Source organism: Elephas maximus, chromosome 9 (assembly GCF_024166365.1).
Source record: "Elephas maximus indicus isolate mEleMax1 chromosome 9, mEleMax1 primary haplotype, whole genome shotgun sequence".
Classification (NCBI taxonomy): domain Eukaryota; kingdom Metazoa; phylum Chordata; class Mammalia; order Proboscidea; family Elephantidae; genus Elephas; species Elephas maximus.
This window is the reverse complement of record NC_064827.1, coordinates 105,646,135-105,669,578: the sequence shown is the minus strand read 5'-3', so window position 1 is coordinate 105,669,578 and position 23,444 is coordinate 105,646,135. Positions and strand designations below refer to the sequence as shown.

The 23,444-nt window shown below is 41.2% G+C and overlaps 1 protein-coding gene across 3 annotated transcripts in view; it reads right to left on the bottom strand.

Annotated features, from left to right (window-relative positions):
- Nucleotides 1-5,191: 5,191 nt before the first annotated feature.
- CTSL (cathepsin L) overlaps nt 5,192-23,444 on the bottom strand; it is a 69,504-nt gene continuing 51,251 nt past the window's right edge. For 2 of the 3 annotated variants that reach the window (XM_049895915.1, XM_049895914.1), the window contains 4 exons: nt 8,353-8,478; nt 7,492-7,657; nt 6,303-6,420; nt 5,192-5,582 (listed from right to left, as the gene is read on the bottom strand). In XM_049895915.1, coding sequence (XP_049751872.1) covers nt 5,483-5,582; nt 6,303-6,420; nt 7,492-7,657; nt 8,353-8,478 — 510 coding nt within the window. In that variant the 3' untranslated portion in view covers nt 5,192-5,482. Of the gene's footprint in view, nt 5,583-6,302; nt 6,421-7,491; nt 7,658-8,352; nt 8,578-8,763; nt 8,911-9,035; nt 9,159-9,455; nt 9,593-10,392; nt 10,499-23,444 lie in introns of those variants that run through there. The other variant, XM_049895911.1, reaches the window with a different exon arrangement.

The following is a 23,444-nucleotide window of genomic DNA, read 5'->3' as shown; positions in this document are numbered from 1 at the left end:
TCTTATACACAGAAAACCCTAAGGAGTCCTCAAGAAAACTACTGAAACTGATAGAAAAGTTCAGCAGAGTATCAGGATACAAGATAAACATAAAAAATCACTTGGATTCCTCTACACCAACAAAAAGAACATCGAAGAGGAAATCATCGAATCGATACCATTCACAGTAGCCCCCAAGAAGATAAAACACTTAGGAATAAATCTTACCAGACATATACAAAGAAAACTACAAGACACTACTGCAAGAAACCAAAGGAGACCTACATAAGAGGAAAAATACACCTTGCTCATGGATAGGAAGGCTTAACATTGTAAAAATGTCTATTCTACCAAAAGCCATATATAGATACAATGCAATTCTGATCCAAATTCCAAATCACCAACTTCATATGGAAGGGAAAGAGGCCCCGGATAAGTAAAGCACTACTGAAAAAGAAGAACAGAGTGCGAGGCCTCACTCTACCTGATTTTAGAACCTATTATACCACCACAGTAGTCAAAATAGCCTGGTACTGATACAAAAACAGATACACAGACCAATGGAACAAAATTGAGAATCTAGGCATAAATCCATCCACATATGAGCCGGTGGTATTTGACAAAGGCCCAAAGTCAGTTAAATGGGGAAATAGACAGTCTCTTTAACAAATGGTGCTGGAATAACTGGATATCCATCTGCAAAAAAAATGAAACAAGACCCATACCTCCCACCATGCACAAAAACTAACTCAAAATGGATCAAAGACCTAAATATAAAAACTAAAACGATAAAGATCATGGAAGAAAAATAGGGACAATGCTAGGAGCCCTAATACATGGCATAAACAGTATACAAAACAGTACTCACAATGCAGAAGAAAAACTAGATAACTGGGAGCTTCTAAAAATCGAATACTTATACTCATCCAAAGACTACAAAAAAAGAATAAAAAGGTTACCCACAGACTGGGAAAAAGTTCTTAGCTATGACATTTCCAATCAGCGTCTGATCTCTAAAATCTACATGATACTGCAAAATCTCAACAACCAAAAGACAACCCAATTAAAAACCAGGCAAAGGATATGAACAGGCACTTCACTAAAGAAGAAATTCGGGTAGCTAACAGATAGATGAGGAAATGCTCACAATCATTAGCCATTAGAGAAATCCAAATCAAAACTACAGTGAGATTCCATCTCACTCCAACAAAACGCAAAACCCAAACCCACTGCCATCGAGTCGATTCTGACTCATAGTGACTCTACAGGACAGAGTAAAACTGCCCCATAGAGTTTCCAAGGAGCGCCTGGCGGATCTGAACTGCTGACCTCTTGATTAGCAGCCATAGCACTAGACCACTAGTCTCCAGGGTTTCCCACTCCAACAAGGCTGACATTAAACCAAAAAACACAAAATAACCAATGTTGGAGAGGTTGTGGAGAGACTGGAACACTTCTACGCTGCTGGTGGGAATGTAAAATGGTACACTTTGGAAATCAATTTGGCGCTTCCTTAAAAAGCTAGAAATAGAACTACCATACGATCCAGCAGTCCCACTCTTGGAATATATCCTAGAGAAATAAGAGCCTTTACACAAACAGGTATATGCACATCCATGTTCATTGCAGCACTGTTTACAATAGCAAAAAGATGGAAGCAACCAAGGTACCCTTCGATGGATGAATGGATAAATAAATTATGGTATATTCACACAATGGAACACTACATATCAGTAAAGAACAATGATGAATCTGTGAAACATTTCATAACATGGAGGAATCTGAAGGCATTATGCTGAGTGAAATTAGTGAATTTCAAAAGGACAAATACTGTATTAGAGCACTATTTTAAGAACTCGAGAAATAGTTTAAACAAAGAAGAAAATATTCTTTGATGGTTAAGAGAGTGGGGAGGGAGGGAGAGGGCTTTTCACTAATTAGATAGTAGATAAGAACAATTTTAGGTGAAGGGAAAGACACCACACAGTACAGGCGAGCTCAGCACAGCTGGACTAAACCAAAAGCAAAGAAGTTTCCTGAGTAAACTGAATGCTTCGAAGTCCAGTGTAGCAGGGGCGGGGGTTTGGGGACCATGGTTTCAGGGGACATCTAAGTCAATTGGCATAATAAAATCTGTAAAGAAAGCATTCTGCATCCCACCTTGGAGAGTGGCGTCTGAGGTCTTAAACGATGGTGAACGGCCATCTAAGATGCATCGATGGGTCTCAACCCACCTGGAGTAAAGGAGAATGAAGAACACCAAAGACACAAGGAAATTATGAGCCCAAGAGACCGAAAGGGCCACATAAACCAGAGACTACATCAGTCTGAGACCAGAAGAACTACATGGTGCCTGACTACAACTGATGACTGCCCTGACAGGGCCACAAAAGAGAACCCCTGAGAGAGCAGGAGAGCAGTGGGATGCAGACCTCGAATTCTCATAAAAAGCCAGACTTAATGGTCTGACTGAGACTAGAGGGACCCTGGAGGTCAGGGTCCTCAGGCCTTCTGTTGGCCCAAGACAAGGACCATTCCCAAAGCCAACTCTTCAGATAGGGATTTGACTAGACTATGGGATAGAAGGAAGCTCTGGTGGCGTTGGCAGTTTGAATCCACTAGGTGGTCCTTGGAAACTCTATGGGGCAGTTCTACTCCGTCCTGTAGGGTCGCTATGAGTCGGAATAGACTTGACGGCAGTGGGTTTTTTTTTTTTTTTTTTGGATGAGATAGAAAATGATACTGGTGAAGAGTGAGCATCTTTCATCAAGTAGACACATGAGACTATGTGGGCAGCTCCTGTCTGGAAGAGAGATGAGAGGGCAGAGAGGGTCAGAAGCTGGCCGAATGGACAGGAAAACAGAGAGTGGAGGGAAGGAGTGTGCTGTCTCATTAAAAAAGAGAGAGAGAAACTAAGAGTACATAAAAAACCAAAAACCAAACCCTCTGCAGCTGAGTCGATTCCGACTCAAAGTGACCCTATAGGGCAGAGAAGAACTGCCCCATAGTTTCCGAGAAACACCTACTGGATTTGAACTGCTGACCTTTTGGTTAGCAGCCACAGCACTTAACCACTACGCCACCAGGGTTTCCAAGGAGCATATAGCAAGGTGTATATAAGTTTCTGTATGAAAGACTGACTTGGTTTGTAAACTTTCACTTAAAGCACAATTAAAAAAAAGATGCCTGGGACAGAGGAGATGATGCTTCAGATGAGATATTTCTGCTAATTTTTTTCAGCACTATTTATTTCATGTTTATTTAGCTATTTCTTTAAAAAAGCTTTTAGAGAAGAGATGCAGTTTGTAACATTTACAAGTTAAATAAATGTCTTTGAAAGTTACACGAATCTCAAATGTCTGTATAATAGTTTAGACGTCTGAGGGGTCTTGACAGTTTCGTTCAATTCAGCACCTACAAGTTTCCTTGGAGTCTCGGGCTGCAGTTCCAGGATTCTGTGGACAGCACTCTGAGCTGCCCTGCTGTGGCGAAGAAAGATGTGTCACAAAGGAGTTCCTTCTTGGATAAAGTTCCAAGTCTGAATGTGGCCGATTTTATCTTCTGAAGATGGCCACGATGGTATCTTCCATCCCACGTGTTGTTCTACAATGTGGCCTTGCCACTCCCCAATCAAGAGGGAGTCTAAGTCCCTCCCCTTAAACTTGACTATCCTTGGTGACTTGCCTGCCCAATAGAACTCAGCAGCAGACGTTTCATTTTTGGACTAAACCTAAACAGAAAAAAAAAAAAACACATACCCATTGCCCTTGAGTCAATTCCTGGTCCTAATGATCCTACAGGACAAAGAACTGCCCCATGGAGTTTCCAAGGCTGTAATCTTTACAGAAGTTGACTATCACATCTTTCTCCCTAGGAGTCTCTGGTGGGTTTGAACTGCCAAAATTTGGTTAGCAGCCCAGTGCTTCAACCAGTGCGCCTCCTAAGGTTAGATCATAAAAGGTCCTGCAGTTGTCCCTGAGGCCTCTTAGTACTTTTCTTATGCTGGATTTGTTCCCTTTTGGAACCCAGCTTTTACGCCGAGAGAAGACCATGCCATTTAAGGCCACATGTTGGTGACCTGGTCGACCACCTGAGCTGAACTTGTAACCAACACCAACATCTACGACCAGTCATGTGCAAAGCTCTTGGATGTCCAGCTGAAGTCAAGAAATGTGAGAGATAATGTTTTTTTTTTGGGAACTGCTCAATTTTAGGGTAGTGTATTTTACACAACAGATAACCAGGACGGTCATTCCCCCTGCCATCCTCAATGTTCTCCCTGTGTCCTAAAAGCCCATCTCTGGATCCAGCCCCATCTAAATCTCAACTCGTTACTTGTACAGTTTCTCCAAACACAAAGTCTCATCCCTGCTCCGACTTGCCAGTCTCTACTAAGACGTCCCTTTATCCTTATGGACTGGCTCCTTCTCTGGCAACACCATTGATGTCAGAGTAGAAATGTGTTCTGCAGTTTTTAAGGCCGACCTTTGAGAAGCAGATCACCAGGTTCTTTCTTCCAAGATGCCTCTGGGTAGGTTCAGTAGTTGACGGACTTTTAAGGATTAAGTAGCAAGGTCTAATTTAGTTTCTGACTTTCATTCTTGTCCTTCTCACCTTCTTCCACCTTTAGCCAGAGTAGTTTTTGAATCCCAGCCCACATGTGGGAGCTTATCTTCTTCCCTTATAAACCTTAAACCTACTTCTCCAGCCATTACCAGCAATGACCAAATGGCCCTAGCAACCCACTGGTGTCTGCTCCTTACTCAACTGCAATGTAACCGCATGGTCTTTACCAGCAATTCGGAAGATGCTCCAGAAACCGACTGTGACTTTGGTCGTGTAACCTGACTGGGTTATGATTATCCTGGGCCAGATGAAGACGATCTCTAAGGCTGTTTTCTAGTCTCTGAATCACAGATATGTCCATTCCAACTAAATTTTTAATTTCCAATTAATTTTCTATTTTCTTTTTCTTTGGTCCTTCAATTTAGCTTGGTCCTTCTAGATCATTTATGAAAATTTTTTCCACTCAAGAGTTAGATCAGACAGAGCAAATAAGGAGCTAAAAAAGTCTGCCTATTCATAACTAGAAATGAGCCCACCCAGCGTCTTCCTCCCTGTGTGCCATTGGCACACTCAGTTACGTCTTCATAGCCCAGTGACATTTCCCCTACATGAAAAGTTAAGGCATAAAAACAAAGAAACACACCTCTACACGTGAAATGTAAGTTTTATTTAAAAAGGTAAGACTTTATATACATTTTTTTAATGAAAATTCAAAAGTCTTTAAGCAACCAGTCAATATTACAAAACTGTTTACAGCAGTAATTACAGTAGTGGTAATATTTTACCAGTGTAAAAATGTCACAGAATTCATATCACAACTTGGATCCTCAAGGATTCAAGTGTTTTATCCCAGACAATAAGGGCTGGTCAGTTTTAAGACGAAAATCCATTATTTGGAAAGGCCGTCCTGGATCCTTCATTGTCCAGGCGCATCAGGTCACACCGTGGGGTAGCTGGCTGCCGTGGCGATTCCACAGTGGTTGTTCCGGTCTTTTGCCATCTTTATATACCCATCTGTGCCCCAACCTGTGCCCCAGCTGAAAGAACAGTAGGACTTCCTTGTTTATACAAAGAATCAAGTACATTTTGGTTTTATTAACAATAACACCTAATATTTAGTATGTCAGAAGCCACTGGTTTCCTGGGATGTTCTGGAAAATCTTTCTGATTTAGAGAATCAGGAGGCAGGTGTCCATTCTGTATAAGTTCTTGGGTCCTAAACCTGCACTGGAGTCCCCGGACATCACAAACAGTTAAGTGCTCAGCAGCCAACGAAAAGGATGGTCGTTCAAACCTGCCCAGGGTAATCACTTCCAGAAAATCAGCCTTTGAAAGCCCTATGAAGCAGTTCTACTATGACACAGGTGGGGTCACTATGAGTCGGAATCGACTCAATGGCAACTGTGTTTATTTTTTTGGTTTCAAACCTGCATGTAATTTCTATATCCCAACCTCAAATACTGACCTTTCACAGAACTGCAACTTAGAGACAAAGCGAAAACCCTTAGGGCAGGTGCTTTTCAGGATTAGTTTTTCAGAATTCAGAAATGTAATGTTATATTAATACTGTCATAAGCTAGGGACAGGATCTCATAATCAGACACTAATATGTCTCTGCTCACCCTAAGTGGAAGGAAGAGTCCTAGATTTTGGAATTGTGCTTAATGGCTTGTGGACTTGTATCCCAATACTGGTTCCAAACAAGAATTCCCTTTTCAATTTCAAATGTAAGCATTATAATATCTGGCATTTGTTACCTGTTCTTGACAAGCCAATATCTATTGTTAGCCGAGTCTGTTCCTTCAAAGCCATAGCCAACCACCAGAACACCGTGGTCCAGATCCTTGCTGCTGCAGTTTGAATCGTAATAAATTCCTGGAAGAGAAATCAGCGCTGGGGTAGGAAGCTCCAAGTGATCATGGCAGTAACCCACCCTATCAACTCATTAAGGGAGGCATCTCAAAGTTCGGGGAAATGTCAGAATTCCACATGAGGCATAATGAGATTTATTTTTATTAAGGTTATGTGGATTCAGGCCCTTGTCTACTATAGCACAAATACTAATTAGCATAATCCTTTCTGCAAATATCTAAAAAAACTAATCTTTAAACCTTGTCATTCTACATCTAGAATGCCATTCTAATGAAACTGCACAAAAAAACAAAAACACCCCGTTGTCCTCTAGTTGATTCTGACTCACGACAAATTTATATATTACCAGTAAAACTGCTCCATTGTGGTTTTTTGGCTGGAATCTTTACAGAAGCAGATTACCAGACCTTTTTTCCACAACCACTGGGTGGGTTCCAACCATCAACCTTTAAGGTTAGCAGTCCAGCACAATCCATTTGCACCACCCAGACCAAAAACCAAAACCCACTGCCATCAAGTTGATTCTGACTCATAGCGACCCTATAAGACAGAGTAGAACTGCCCCACAGGGTTTCCAAGGCTGTAAATCTTTACAGAAGCAGACTGCAAAATCTTTCTCCCATGGAATGCCTGGTGGGTTTGAACTGCTGACCTTCCGGCTAGCAGCCGAGCATTTCACCACTGTGCCACCAGGGCTCCTTGTACCACCCAGGGAACTTGAAAAAACAGAGAACACAAAAATACTTGAGCCAAAGGGTTTTCAGTTTTAATCACAGAAGTAAAAATCTTAGGAAAAACCTTAAAGGTCCAAAAACTGGAGAAAAAGTAAATGAAGCTATACCTATAAAATTATTTGGCCATTAAAAAAATATTTATGAACTGCTAATTATTACGGAACTATGCTTAAGATAATTTCGAGTGGAAACATCAGATGCAAAAATAGCCCATACCGAATATTAAATACACACCCAAAATTATACATTGAATTTTATATACCAAAGAGTCACACTGGTACAAGATGATGGTTCTCCAAATGCTCTGCCTAATTTCTAGAATAAAAAGAAAGCTGCCTACCTGATTTGTAGAACTGGAAGGACTCATGGCCTGCGTCAATAGCAACAGAGATGGGGCCCACTGTTGCCACTGCCTTCATCAGTGCCTTCTCCTGTGGAGGGATGTCCACGAAGCCAGTGTCATTGGCAGCCGAATACTTGGGATTGTAGCGACAGTCCTGCTTGTCCTTTTATAGGTAAAGGGGAGAGAGAGGCAATTACTACCACCCATCTCTGGGTGAGGATGAGCTGTAGGACCTGAAAACTCAGCAGTCTGCAGCTTAATGATTTCCAAGTCAAACTTGTTATAAAGTAGCCTCTGCAGCTTAATGATTTCCAAGTCAATTTTGTTATAAAATAGCCATTGGCTGGTTTGAAACCGAAAATTCACCTGGTGTCTCCTCAATGACATCCCTTTAGAAAGGAATTAGTGAAAGGGGAGGTGTGCATTACCCTAAGTCCAACCTGGCCCCCAAATATTGCTGTTGTTCTCCCTATGGAGAAATTTATTTTCCATGGTGGCGCAGTGGCTAAAAGCTCAGCTGCTAATCAAAAGGTTGGCAGTTTGGATCCACCAGCTGGTCCTTGGAAACCTATGAGGAAGTTCTACTTTTCCTCATAAGTCAGAATCAACTCAACGCAATGGATTTGGTTTGCCCTTTCTCTTTTTTTTGTTTATGTTACACAGAAGAACTGCTAGCTATAGGTTAACTGTCTCATCAGAGAACTATGCAAAGGCTAATAATTTATGGTGACAGTCCTGACAGCTGCAGATACAGATTCTACCATCTAAAATGTGAATGCTGAATACGGCGTCTTATCCTTGAAAGTGTTCAACTTTCCAAAGAGCTGGGATGACAAACAGACAAGGAGTTTCATGTACCATTGCAGTATATGGATAGGATTCCTCTGAATCAAGGCCTCCGTTGTCTTTAATGTACTGGAAAGCATTATCCATCAGGCCACCATTGCAGCCTTCATTGCCTTCACGTCGAGAGCAGTCCACCAGGTTCTGCTCACTGAGTGAGACAAGTCTGCCAGTTTTCCGGAACATCTGTCCTTCCAAGGCACCAGTTGCACTAAAAGCCCAACAAGAACCACACTGACCCTGAAAAGGTAATTTTAAAAGTTGTCAGTTTGTGAGACAAACAGAAAGACTGACAACATCCCATACATTTGAACACTCTCTCAAGAAAAAAAAGTGAACTGTATGTCTCTCCGCTGAGTAGCAAAGAGGTCATTTCCTTTTTGGCTTTTCTATTCGAGATAGATCTGAGTCTGAATCATGACATACCTGATCCTTCACAGGAGTCACATAGCCTTTCTGAGTCCAATCCACAGATTTGGGGATATGACCAAAGACAGGTTCATATAACAGCTTCCCCTGGATACGTTTCTGGTTTTGAAAGCCATTCATCACCTGCCTGAATTCTTCATTGGTCTTCAAAGAAAAGTAAATGAAATGTTGAAAAAGAAAGAGAGTTATTTTGCTAAAGTGCTGAGGAGATAAAGTGCAGAATTAAAAAAAAAAAGCAGAATTAAGCAATCAATAAATGCCACACTCACCATGTCCCCAAAGGCATTCATGGTCATGGTGAAGCCATGTTTTCCTTGGCTGTACTCCTGATTGTGCTGTTCAATCATCTTCATATTCTTCTCCCATACTGCTCTCCTCCAGTCTTCTTCATTCTAGAGGCAAACATAACAGATTGTCTTTAATTCCCCTTAAAACCCAACCCTCCTCACCAAGTGGATCAGCAGATGGAAGAGAAACCACGGCCAAAGACAGATCTGTGCCTCTGAGTGCTGTCCTCCCTGCTGGGACACAGCAGGGACCTGTCCATGCCGCGCTACACTCAGGAATGGGCACATGAAGTTCAGCCTTGGAAGAGCTGGCCCCTAGAAGCTCCCATCTGGCTCCCAACTCCCAACAAGCAGGGACCATTGTCTCTGGGGTTCCTTTGGACAGTTTCAGATGATACCAACCGCAGCATATGGTTTCTTGTACATTGACTTCCACTGGTACCATTGCTCATCTAAACTTTCATCATGTTTTTGAGCAGCTGAGGCAATTCCCAAGCAAAGGGTAGTGAGAAAGAGTGAAGGATTCATGTTTCAGAAACCTAAGAAGGGAAAAGAAATGAGTATCTGATTAACCAACAATTTTTAAAAGCCATCTTATTCCCTCCCGAGAAGTTACAGCCACCATGAAGGAGTGAAAACGTTTAAATTATCTTCCCAAGTATTTATGAAAAGGTTGTGGAAGAAGGGTAAGGACCTGGGTGGAGAAAAATACATGCCAAGGACTTAACAGTGGAAGTGTCTGATTCAGCCCCCAAATGAACAGGAGACAGATAACTCAAACAGACTGAACTGTGACAGCTGCAGCCTCCCTTCTCAAACAAACCTTTCTGTAGTGCTTTCCCAAAAAGTGGGGAAAGGGTGCCCCCACTGCTCCCGCCATTCCCACACTGGGGTCTGTGCCGCCCAAGCGCCCGGCCAAGCGGGGGGAGTCCGGGCTCAGAGCCCAAGCCCCGGGCCGGGCCCCACACCACGCGTCGCGGGCTGGGGAGGGGCCGTGCCAGGCCTGCCCCCGCCCCTCCGCTTCTTCCCAGAAGATGTCGACGGCGCCGCAGGAAGCGCCGGCCCCTCACCCGGAGCGCGGGGTCAAGCGGCTCAGTCCTGCCCGGCCCGGGCACAGCGCGGCCCGGCTGCGGGACCCTGCTCGCTCTGGGACCCGCCCAGGTGGTCTTGGCCGCCCCGGGCCCCCGAGCCAGGGCCGGCAGCGCTGGCGGGCAGTCCGAACCCGACCTCGCCAGCGCCGGGCGGACGCTCTCGTCCCGGGGTCCCGCCGGCCGCCTCGCCGGAGTCCCCGCAGGGGCCCCTCCTCCAGGCCGAGCCACGACCCCGCCGGGGCGCTCACCTGTAGAGGCCGCGGCTGGCGCAGGCGCAGTCAGCACCAGCAGGTATGGGAATCGCTGATAACCGCGGCTGTTGTCGGGGGCAGTGGGCTCAGCCTTTAAAGCTCGGGGTTATGGCCCGGGCGGCCCCGCCCACACCGCCTTCGCGCCCCGCGACTGGCTGCACCGGCCTCTGGGCGGGGCCGCCGGGCTCCGTGACTCCCTGGCGCGTGACTCTGCTCAGTCCCGGCTTTGGAGCTGGAAGTCCGCTCACCAGGGAGGTGGGGTCGGGCGCCTTCTCGGTGGGCTCAGGTGAACTAATGACCAATAAATGCGCTCGGCGAGTTATTGAAAGAAATGTCAGCAACACATCCGTGTCTTTTTGCTCTAGAGTGTGATTTATATGTTTTTACCACGATAAAACAAACAATTCTAGAGGGCTGAGAAAGAGTAAACTCTGTTCATTCTTGTTTGATTCAAAGCAAAGATGAATCCGGATGGAAGTATGCAGAGCCCGCGGGCAGTCGCCTTTCCTCGCAATTTCAGGGTGGGATGCAGCTGGGCTTTAGAAAAATCTGGGCAGAAGGTCAAGTCAGTCTCCTAAACGTGATCAGTTGTCAAGACCCAAATCCCGGGAAGAAAATGGGACTGGACTGGGTGGGTGCCGACTGGTTGGCATTTTGTGATGCGTCTTTTCCTGTCTTCTCTAGTTCAGGGGTTCTGTTTCTTCACCAGCCTTTGTCAAAACCACCAGAAACGAGTTATTTACAGGGGATAAAAAAGGTTTAATAAAATGGAGAAAAACGTGTGAGAACGGTGGAAACTGCTATTCTCCATTCCGCTTCTGGGTTATTGTCTTCCTCCGTATACAAAGGGTGCATGTTTTGAGATTTAATTTAAGAAATTTTCTTTAATGACATTTAATGCCTGGATTTAAGTTCCAGAGTTTGGGAAAATGTTGTAGGTAGAGAAAATATATACAAAATTAAGGATTTCAGAAACAACGCGAAAACGTTCTAAAAGTTTGTCTTTTGTTTATTACATAAGAAACATAGTGGCAGAAAATACATTTTAGGAAAAAAAAGCATCAATACCTTATAACTGCTCACCATTAATCCTTTTCTATGCATACGTTGACTTTTGTTTTTTACAAAAATTGAGTCATAATGTATGTCCCTTTGTAAACTATTTTTTTTTACTTAAGGTTAAATTGATATACCTTCTAGAAGCTCAGTCAGACCAATAAATATTTTAAAAGTCTGTTTATTGAAATTTTCATTTTATGATCTTTGAAGTAGAAAGTCCTTCTCAAACACTGCTAAAGGCTGAAGCTCTCAGGTGGTTACAAAGCATATTGTACTGAAATGCCTACTTTTCAACAATGGGTTCTTAGACATGACTCCATAAGCAGGAATAACAAATGACAAAGTAGATAAATTGGATTTTATCAAGAATAAAAACTTTTATGCCACAGAGTATTTTATCAGTGAAGAGACAACGTAAAGAATGGGAGAAAATATTTGCGAACCATTTAAATGATAAGATTTTAATATCCAGAATATGAGGAGCCTGGATGGCAAAAGCAGTTTGCAATCAACTGCTAACCTGACGTTTGGTGATTTGAACCCACCCAGCCACTCAAGGAAGAAGGGCCTGGCAAACTGCTTCCTTGAACCTTAAGACAACAACAGAAAAACTGTATGGAGCAATTCTGCTCTGTAAGACATGGGGTCACCATGAGTCAGGGGTTGACTTGATGGCAGCTAACAACAACAATATCCAGAGTATATAAAGAAGTTCTACGAATTAATAACAGAACATAAACTGGCCAATCAAAAATGAGCAAAGGACTTGAATAGGCATTTCACCAAAGAGGATATACAAATGGCCAACAAGCACTTGAAAAGATCCTCAACTTATTAGTCATTAAAAAAAAAAAAAAAAAATTTTTTTTTTTTTGTATAAAGACCACAATGACTAATTGTGGTCTTTATACAAATAAAGACCACAATGAGATAGTACTTCACCCCTACTAGGATGACTTTAGAAGTCCCTGGGTGGCTCTGGACTACTTGTCAAGAGGTTGGCAGTTCAAACCCACTCAGAGGCACCTTGGAAGAACAGCCTGGTGATGTGCTTCCGGAAGGTCACAGCCTTGAAAACCTTATGGGGCAGTTCTACTCTGCGTGCATGGGGTTGCAACAACTCGGAATCTACTCAAAACGAATGAACAGCAACAAAAGGATGGCTATGATTTTACAACAAACAAGATTTTAAAACAAACAAACGAAAACAGAAAACAACAGATAGTAGCCAAGATATGGAGGAATTGGAATCCTTACTCGTTGCTGGTGGAAATGCAAAATGGTACAGCCTCTGTGAAAAACAGTTTGACAGTTTCTCACGAGATAAAATATAGAATTACTATAAAAAACCAAAAACCTAACCCATTGCTGTGATTCAATTCTGACTCATAGTGACCCTATAGGACAGAGTAGAATTGCCCCATAGGGTTTCCAAGGAGCGACTGGTGGATTCAAACTGCCAACCTTTTGGTTAGCAGCTGAGCTCTTAACCACTGTACCACCAGGGCTCCAGAAGTACTATATGAGCCAGCAATTCCACTCCTAGGTCTACACCCAAAAGAACTGAAAGCAGGGACTCAAACAGTTACTTGTACACCAATGTTAATGGCATAATAATTATTATAAAATGATTGTTATTTTTTATTGTGGTAAAAATATATATAACAAAACATTTGCCGTTTCAATATTTTTAGAAAATGACTAATTCAGTGACATTAATCATATTCATCATGTTGTACAACCATTGCCACTATCTGTTTTCAAATTTTTCTATCACTCTTAACAAAAACTCAGTGCCTCCTAGGCAATGACTCCCCCCTTTCCTTCTCTTTCCTGTCCCTGGTAACTATTAATGAAATCTGATCTCTATATATTTGCCTACTTTAAATATTTTACGTAAATGGAATCATACAATATTTGTCCTTTTGTGACTGACTTACTTCACTCAGTATAATGTTTTCAGGGTTCATCCATGTGGTACCATGTGTCAGGACTTCATTTTTCTTTATGGCAGAGTGATACTCACTTCTCTGGTTAAATTTATTCCTAGGTATTTTATTCTTTTAAATGCTATTACAAATAGATTTATTTCCTTAATTTACAATTACATTGTTAGAAACCCAACTGATTTTTGTGTGTTGATCTTATACCCTACTACTTTGCTGGATTCATTTATTAGCTCTTGTTGTTTTCTTGTGGAATTTTTGGGGTTTTCTATATATAGGATCATGTCATCTGAAAAAACAGTTTATTTCTTCCTTCCCCATTTGAATACCTTTTATTTGTTTTTCTTGCATAATTACGCTGGCTAGGACTTCCAGTACAATATTGAACAGCAGTGGTGACAGCGGGCATCCTTGTCTTGTTTCCAGGGATGGATTACTCAATAAACAAGGTAAGCATGGCTTAGGGCGTCAACAAAACAGGAGCACCAGTTGTCCAAAGCAAAGACCCATGGATGCCAAATAAATAGGACTCAAGGAAAAGTGAGCATCGCAGTGGAAGGGAACTGGCAGGGCACTAAGTGAAACCAACACCAGCTCCGGTGCGCGAGAATGTGCCGGCGGAAAGAAAGTTCATGCAGGGTCACAAGGGTGCCAAACGCACAAGGTCGTTTAAGCTATGAGGCACCTACCACTTCAATACCTTCACTGACATCTGTCTCCTATGGTCCCCTCCCATGTAATTGGAACTCCTTATCTTAGAGGGTCTCTTGGGAGTATACTTTTTCTTTCTAATAAACAAGAGGTGGGGGCGAGCTGTGGAGTCTAACTCTTGCTGTATTTACCCAACATACAACTGGATCCAGCATGAATGGTCACTGGGCAAGGACGGATTATATTAATAGATAACAGGCCTCTCCGTCAGTTGGTTCTGTATATCTATTCAGTCCCAAATCATATAATTCTCGATTTGCTACAGGGGAATTTAGCGATTGGCACAATTCAAATATGATTAATAAACATGAAAACAGTTCAATTCACAGAGATCGTATGTTGTCATATATAAACCAAAGAATGGTCTGCATAGGACAAATCTGCTGCAAAAGACCTCTTTAAAGTGCTAAAAAGCAAACATGTCTTCTTGAAGGCTAAGGTGCACCTGACCAAAGCCACGGTGTTTTCAATCATCTCATATGCATGCGAAAGCTGGACAATGAATAAGGAAGACCAAAGAAGAACTGACAACTTTGAGTTATGGTATTGGTGAAGAATATCAAATGTACCAGGGACTGCTAAAAGAATGAACAAATCTGTCTTGGAGGAAGTACAGCCAGAATGCTCCTTAGAAGTGAGGATAGCAAGACTATGTCTCACATACTTTGGACACGTTATCAGGAGGGACCAGTTCCTGGAGAAGGACATGCTGCTTGGTAAAGTAGTGGGTCATTGAAAAAGAGGAATACCCTCAACAAGATGGATTGACACAGTGACTGCAACAATGGACTCAAGCATAACAACGATTGTGAGGATGGCGCATGTCCAGCCAGTGTTTCGTTCTGTTGTACGTGGGTTCTCTATGAGTTAGAACTGACTTGATGTCACCTAACAACATCAATCACAGCATTGTGTGTGGAAGTAGATATTGTTCAGCAGCTTAATTGTGATGAAATCATTGAAGAATTTGTAAGAGCAAAGACTAGAAAGAAGTATTTTTAATTGTAACATAGAAATGAAAGATCTATCTAAAAATAAAATACAGTGATTTTTTTTGTAATTTTGTTTTTTGATCATTAAATTTTCCTTTATGACAGATTTTCATTTGTTCATTTATAATTGTAGGATTTATTACAAAACAAGCATCGACACTGAAGTATAAGCTGTTTGAAGCAAAATGGTGAAAGTCCATTTTTCGTTGTGGAAGATCAGCAGAACTTTACATTATTGTTGAAGCAACTAAGTTCACTGACTCATTTTCTTTGTCGTAGACTACGTGGAATATTATTTTTTTTTGGAAAATGCGGTGTATAGTAAAAATCTTAGTACCCTGAACCCACTAAAAATTTTGTAAGCCAGTTCATCTCATTCTACTAAAACTGCATATACCACTTTTGGGCTCAATTGTTAATATAGTGGTATTTAAAAAGAAATTACATCACGGCTAGGTAAAACACACACAATATATATATATACTTCTATGTATATAACTCACATATCTGGTTTGAATGCATGTGTAAGCAAAGGAGAGGGCACCACAGATTCAGTGCTTAGGGCCTTCACATGCCTTAATCCAGCCTTGTTTGTCCCTGATGTTAAGGGGAAAGCTCTCTGTCGTTTTCCATTGAGTATGATATTAGCTGTGGGTTTACCACAAATCCTCTTTATCATATTGAGGATTTCTCCACTTTTTCCTTGCTTGTTGAGTGTTTTTGTCATGAAAGGGTGTTGAATTTTATCAAATGCCTTTTTCTGCATTGATTGAGACGATCATGTGGCTTTTTTCCTTTATCCTATTAATGTATAATATGGTGTATTAATTACATTGATTGATTTTCTAATGTTGAACCACCCTTGCATTCCTGGAACAAGTTCCACCTGACCATAGTGTATAATCCTTTTAATATATTTTTGGGTTTGGTTTGCCAGGACTTTGTCAAGGATTTTTTGCATCTATATGTATAAGGGATATTGGTCTGCAGATTTTTTTTTTTTTTTCTTGTAATGTCTTTGCCTGGCTTTGGTATCAAGGTAGTGCTAGCTTCATAGAATGAATGTGGAAATGTTCCCTTCTTTTCTTTTAGTGGGTAAGTTTAAGAAAGTTTAGAGTTATTTCTATAAACGGGAGAGTGAGGTTATCTGGTCTAAGAATTTTGTTTGTTGGAATGTTTATGATTTCTGATTCAGTCTCTTCACTTGTTATGGGTCTATTGAGATCTTCTATTTCTTCTTGAGTCAATGTAGAGAGTTCAGTGTTTCTAGGAATTTGTCCGTTTCATCTAGATGATCTAATTTGTCGGCACACAATTGTTCATAATATTTTCTTATGATCCTTTTTATTTCTATAAAGTCAGATGTAATGCCCCCACAATCATTTCAGATTTTAGAAATTTGCATCTTTTTTTCTTTGTCAGCCTAGCTAAATTGTTGTTGATTTTATTGATCTTTCCAAAAAGCCGACTTCCGGTTTTATCAATTCTCAATATTGCTTTTGCAGTCTTCATTTATTTCTGTTCTGATCTTTGTTATTTCCTCCCTTCTGGTAGATTTGAGCTTGGTTTGCTTTTCTAGTTCCTCAAGTTGTAATTAGGTTATTGATTTGAGATCTTTCTTCTTTTTTCACGTACACATTTACATTGCCCTCTGAGCATTGCCTTCACTGCATCCCATAAATTTTGGTATTTTGTGCTTTCATTTTCATTCATCTCTAAGTATTTTCTGATTTTTCTTTGATTTCTTCCTTGACCCATTGCTTGTTTAATAGTGCATTATTTAATTTCCACACGTTTGTGTATTTTCCAGTTTCCCTTCTGTTATGAACTTCTGGTTTTTAAATGTATTAAGTCTTTTTAAATGTAGTAAGATTTGCTTTGTGACCTAGCACGTGGTCTATCCTGGAGAATGATCCATGTGACTAGAGAAGATTTATACTGTGCTGCGGTTGGGTTGAATGTTCTGTATATGTCTGTTAGAGTGTTATATATGTCTGTGGGAGAAATATGGAGAAATGCAGGGAGAAAACCATTTAAGTGAGAGAGTGGAAGACATTATTGCTCCAAGTCATAGAAATGTCCATCTATAATCTGTTAAATAATGCATTACAGAATGGTGGTAATGCTTACCATTTGGTTTCTTTATCTACTCTTCTGTCTCTATGTCTTTGCAAAAAAGTTGCTGAGTACTAATTATTAAAATGTTCACATTTTGGTCAAGTAACTAAACTTTAGCTCTGCCATTGGTGAATTATAGCTGGCAGAACTTCCGAATTTCTATTTAAAGTACACCATCTCTGAAAGTATATTATTGGGTACATCTGCATAGATTTTTTTTTTTCTCTGTAGTAGAACAAAATATTATTCTTTAGCAACTCTCTGGAAGTTTTAAACTGTAGGGGAACTAACAAATTAGTGTGGTGGTATATAAGACATTGAGGTCATTTAATACTCTTCCCAATATAATATAAAAAAAGCCAAACCCTTTGCCATCGAGTCAATTCTGACTCATAGTGACCCTATAGGACAGAATAGAACTACTCCCATAGAATTTCCAAGGAACAGCTGGTGTGTTCAAACTGCCGACCTTTTGGTTAGCAGCCGAGCTCTTATACACTGTGCCATCAGGGCTCCCCCCAATATAATAACTTCCTCCAATTTGTTTAAATTCACAGCCCAGAATTACTCTTCAAAAACATTATCCAATGAACCATCCATTTGCAAAGTGGTTTATTAGTATTTATAATCATATTGAAATAGCTTGTTGATGATTTCATGTTCATATGAGACTACTTACTAAATAACTTAATTTTCTGGGTTACGGTACTCTTGCTTTTTCCCGTAGGGTTAAACAGTCAGGCAATTCATCAAGTAAATCAATTAATCACCATGAATTAACTAAGCTCTTGGTTCGTGCTTATTGTCCTCTGCTTGGTGTAGTTAAAGCATTTACGCAGAAACTGTCTAAGCTAGGAATAGAGGGGGCTTTCTCAACCTGATAAAGGACATCTATGAGAAAACCCACAACTAACATCATACTTAATGGTGAAAGACTGAAAGCTTTCCCCTAAGTTTAGGAACAAGACAAGGATGTCTCTTCTTGCACTTCTGTTCAACATCGTACTGGAGGTTGTAGTTAGCGTAATTAGACAAGAAGAAGTAATAAAAGGAATTCAGATTAGAAAGGAAAAAGTGAAACATCTCCATTGGCAGATGACATGATTTTTTATGTATAAAGAACTCTGAAGAATCTAAAACAAAACAAAACAAAAAAAAACCCTACAACTATTAGAGCTAATGAACAAGTTTAGCAAAGTTGCAGGATACAGGATCAATACAGAAAAATTAGTTGCATTTTTATACACTAGCAAGGGGCAGTTTAAAAATGAAATTAGGTAAACAATTCCATTTATAATAGCATCAAAAATAATAAAATACTTAGGAATGAATTTAATTAAAGACTTCTAAGATTTGTATGCTGAAAACTACCAAACATTGCTGAAAAAATTAAAGACAATCTAAATGAATGGAAAGACATCCCATCTGCATGGATCTTAAAAATAATATTTTTAAGATGGCAGTGTTCCTCAAATTGTTCTAAAGATTCAATGCAATCCCTATCAAAATTCCAACTCCTTCTTTTTCAAAAATAGAGAAGATGATCCTAAAATTCATACAGAATTGTAAGGGGCCCAGAATAGCCAAAACAATCTTGAAAAGGAAGAACTAGAGTGGAGGAATCAGCTACAGCAATCAAGACAGTGTGGTCCTGGCATAAGGGTAGACATATAGATAAATGGAATAGAATTGAGAGTCCAGAAATAAACCCTTACATTTATGGTCAATTGATTTTCAACAGAGTGCTAAGACAATTCAATGGGGGAAAGAATAGTCTTTTCAACAAATGGTGCAGGGACAACTGGATATCCTCGTGCAAAGGAATGAAGTCAGACCCCTACTTCATGTCATATATAAAAATTAACTCAGAATGGACAAAAGATTTAAGTGTGAGTGCTGAAACTAGAAAACTCTTAGAAGGAAATGTAGGTGAATATCTGCATAACTTTGGATTAGGCAACTTTTTAAAGATATGACACCAAAAGCACAAAGAAAAAAAATAAATAGGACTTTATCAAAAGTAAAGTCTTTTGTGCTTCAAAGGACCCTACTAAGAAAGTGAAAAGAATCCCATAGAATGGGAGAAAATATTTGCAAATCCTATATAAGGGACTAGTACCCAAAATATATAAAGAACATTTGCAACTCAACAATAAAAAAACAAATGAACCCATTTAAAAATGGGCAACGGACTTGAATAGACAATTGTCCAGAGATAGACCATTGCGTATAAGCACATGAAAAGAGGCTCACTATCATAAGGGAAATCCAGATCAAAAGCACAATGAGATACCACAGTCTGACAGTTCCTTGAAAAGTTAACATAGAATTACCTATGACCCAGCAATCCCAATCCTTACCCAAAAGAATTGGCAAGTCCATAGAGAAAGAACGTAGATTAACATGAGGTTTCTTTTTTAGGGTGAGGGAAATATTCTGGAGTTAGATAGTGATGACATCTGCATAACTTTATGAATATCCTACAAACTAAAAAGTATACTTTAAAATGGGGAATATTGTGTGAAGCATTGTCTTAGTTATCTAGTGCTGCTATAACAGAAATACCACAAGTGGGTGGCTTTAGCAAACAGAAACTTATTTTCTCACAGCCTAGGAGGCTAGAAGTCCAAATTCAGAGCACTGACTCTAGGTGAAGGCTTTCTCTCTCTGTTGGTTCTGGAGGAACCATGCGGCTTGGCATCTATCTTACCGCATCTGTGCTGCTTAGTTTGCTTCTTTAATCTCTTTTATATCTCAGAAGAGATTGACTCAAAATACACCCTACACTAATCCTACCTCATTAACAAACCAAAGACAACTATTCCCAAATGGGATTATAACCACAGGCGTAGAAGTTAGGATTTACAACACATATTTTTGGGAGACACGATTATATCCGTAACAAGTATATTTCAATTTTAAAATTTTATGTATATTAAAAAATATGGCATAAGTAAAAGTCAGTCTTTGTGTCGTTATGGCAAATGGTAAAGACAGAGAAGACCTTTCTGCTGTGAAGAGATTCAGCTTCCACATTTATGTACTTTGGGGGTTGTTCCTGAGGAAGGACATCTCAGTGTATGATTGCTTCGTACTCTTGAAATTAAAACATTATCAGAAAAGACTCCTATGATTATGGTGGTACTAGTAGCCCTAGAATCGACTCGATGACAGTGGGCTTGAATAGCCCTGGTGTCTCAGTGGTTAAGAATTCAGCTGCTGACCAAAAGGTGGGCAGTTTGAATCCACAGCTGCCCCTTAGAAACCCTATGGGGCAGATCTGCTATGTCCTATAGGGTCACTACAAGTCAGAATCGACTCAATGGCAATGGGTTTGGTTTGGATTTTTTTAGTAGCTAAATTCAGCATCTGTCAGTGATGGCTTGCATGTTGCTGTGGTGCTGGAAGCTATGCCATAGGTATTGCAAATACCAGCAAGGTACCCATGATGGACAGGTCTCAGCTGAGCTTCCAGACTAAGACAGACTAGGAAGAAAGGCCTGGTGATCTACTTCTGAAAATCAACCAATGAAAACCCTATGGATCACAATAGAACATTGTTCAGTATAGTCCTGGAAGATGAGCCTAGGTGGGAAGGCACTGAGAATACACGGTGGCCACAATAATGGACTCAAACGCATCCACAATCTTGAAGATGATGCAGAACCGAGCAAGTTTTCCTTCTGTTGTACCTGGGGTCACTATGAGTTGGAGTTGACTCAGTGGTAATTATTATGGGTTGAATTATGTCCCCCCCAAAAATTGTGTTGTAAATCCTGACCTCTGTGTTATAATCCCACTTGGGAGTGGGTTGTCTTTGTTATATTAATGAGACAGGATTAGTGTAGGGGGTAACTTGACTCAATTTCTTTTGAAATACAAAAGAGATTAAATAATTAAGGAGCAAGCAGAGATGCGGGAAGAGAGCTGTCAAGCCATATAATGATTGACCAGAAGCAGAGGCACAAAGAGACAAGGACCTTCCTCCAGAGCCGACAGAGAGAGGGACCCTTCCTCTGGAGACCGCACCCTGAATTCAGAATTCTAGCCTTCTAAACTGTGAGAAAATACATTTCTGTTTGTTAAAGTCACCCACTTGTGGTATTTCTGTTATAGTAGCACTAGATAACTGTGATGGTTAGTTAAGGTTGTGTGTCAACTTGGCTGGGCCATGATTCTCAGTGTTTTGGCAGTTGTTTAATATAATCACTTTCCTGTTGAAATTTGATGTGTGATCACCCCCATGATGGAACCTGCGGAGTGGTACTGACAGGGGTGGGGCTTGTGGTGGCTCACCGCCCCCTCAGCCTTCATCTCTCTGCCTCCTACTGCCTACTTCCTTCCTGCTCACCTTGCAAATGTTGTTGGCTTGTTCGGGATCCAGCAGCTGTCTCTTGTCTGACCTCTGGTTCTTGGGACTTGAGCTAGGAGCTTACCTGTCCATCTTGGGATTCGCCAATCTTCATGGCCTGCGAGCAAAAATCCTGCTCCCCGACCTGCCTATCTTGGGTTCACCAGCTCCTGCAGCTATGTGACTCAGAAGAAACCTTGCAGTCTTGCCTGCCGACCTTGGGGAGTCCTCGACTGTCACAACCTGTGAGCAGGATCCCTGCTCTCCAACCTGCTCATCTTGGGTTCACCAGCTTCTGTGGCTCTGTGAATTGGGAATGGACTCTATCCTGATCCAAAGACTTGGGACACTCCAACCCCTACAATCGCATGAGCTGTTTCCTTAATATAAATCTTTCCATATATATTTATACGCATTACTGGTTTTGCTTCTTTAGAGAACCCAGCCTAAGACAATAACTAACACAGTAACTAACAACAATAGCTAAATATGACTCAGATGCCAGGTAATGTTCTGAGCATCTTCTACATGTTCCTTTGTTTAATCTTCACAACAACCCCACGACAGTGGCTTTCAAACTTGAGCATGCATCAGAATCACCTGGAGTTGTGGAAACTCAGATTGCTGCTCCCTGCCCCTCCCCCCTCAAAGTGTACGATTCCAGAGGTCTGGGGTGAGGTTTCAGAATTTGCTTTTCTAACAGGCTCCCAAGTGATGCTGTTGGTCCCAGGACCCCATTTTGAGAACCACTGCTCTAGGAAATGGGTGCTACTATGTTACAACTGAGGATGAAGTGTTAAGTTCCTCTGTAAAGTGAAGAAATAACTTAAATGCACGTAGGGCCAGCAGGGCTTAGAAAAGGAGGCTGAGCTCCGGGGACATTGCCACATCCCTCAGCCCAGCCCCTCTCACTGTAATTCACAAACTCCACTCTGGTCTCGAGGTACTAGGTGTGGTAAGACAGGAGCACCGAGGCCACGGTGAGAAAAAGCACCAACACTCCCAGTGCCAGGCTCTCAGCTGGGACTGCGGGTTCTGCCTGCCCTGGAGTCAGGATGCTGAAAGGAAGAAAAGACAGGTGAGCCACACAGAAGGTATGCTGCTGGGAAGGGTGGGGCCCCCATCTTCCTACCCCACCAGGTTCAGGAGGGCGTTTTGCCCTGTGCCTCCTGGGAGCACCTTACCTAGTATCAGTTAAATGTCAGACTTTTAAGCCTATTTCAGATGACAGTGCTTCCGTGACTCATGGTTTTTGGAACGCTGGACGTTAAAAAAAGTGAATTTCGTTCATTTGTTAACCAATTTAAAAACAGACACACACAAAACATTCCTTTAAAAAATAGGAGACCACAAAAAGTAAAAGTAGAGACATATAAGCAAGCTTCCTCAGTTCCCTAGTATGATGCCCCTCAAAAAGCAAAACCAGGAAGATCTTTTCAATACAAGCTTTGGAAGTGTTGCTGAGTCACTGGCTCCATGCTGCCGGTTGCTGTTTGTTGTTTCTCGTGTGTTCCTTTAGGGCTGCTGCCTCCTGGTTTTGGTTTTACTGTCCTCAAGTCAGACCTTTAGCCGTGGTCTCAAGCACATCTAGCCTTTATCCTCAGATCTCCTCTAGATCCTTAGGGTCCACGTAGTAACCCAGCTTCTACTTTGAGCACTAGCCCACCCTCTGAATAAGAAATCTGATCTTTCTTCAGGACCCTTATTGAGACAGCCAGAGGCAATACCATGGAAGCGTTAAGTAGAGAACACAAGTTCTGATCTGAGGGAGCAATGACTGCTTCTTTTAAGTGCATTTGATTACTCCTGTGAGTCAGAATCAACTTGACGGAATCAACTCAAGGGTGAAGGGTTTAGTGTCCTATTACCCAT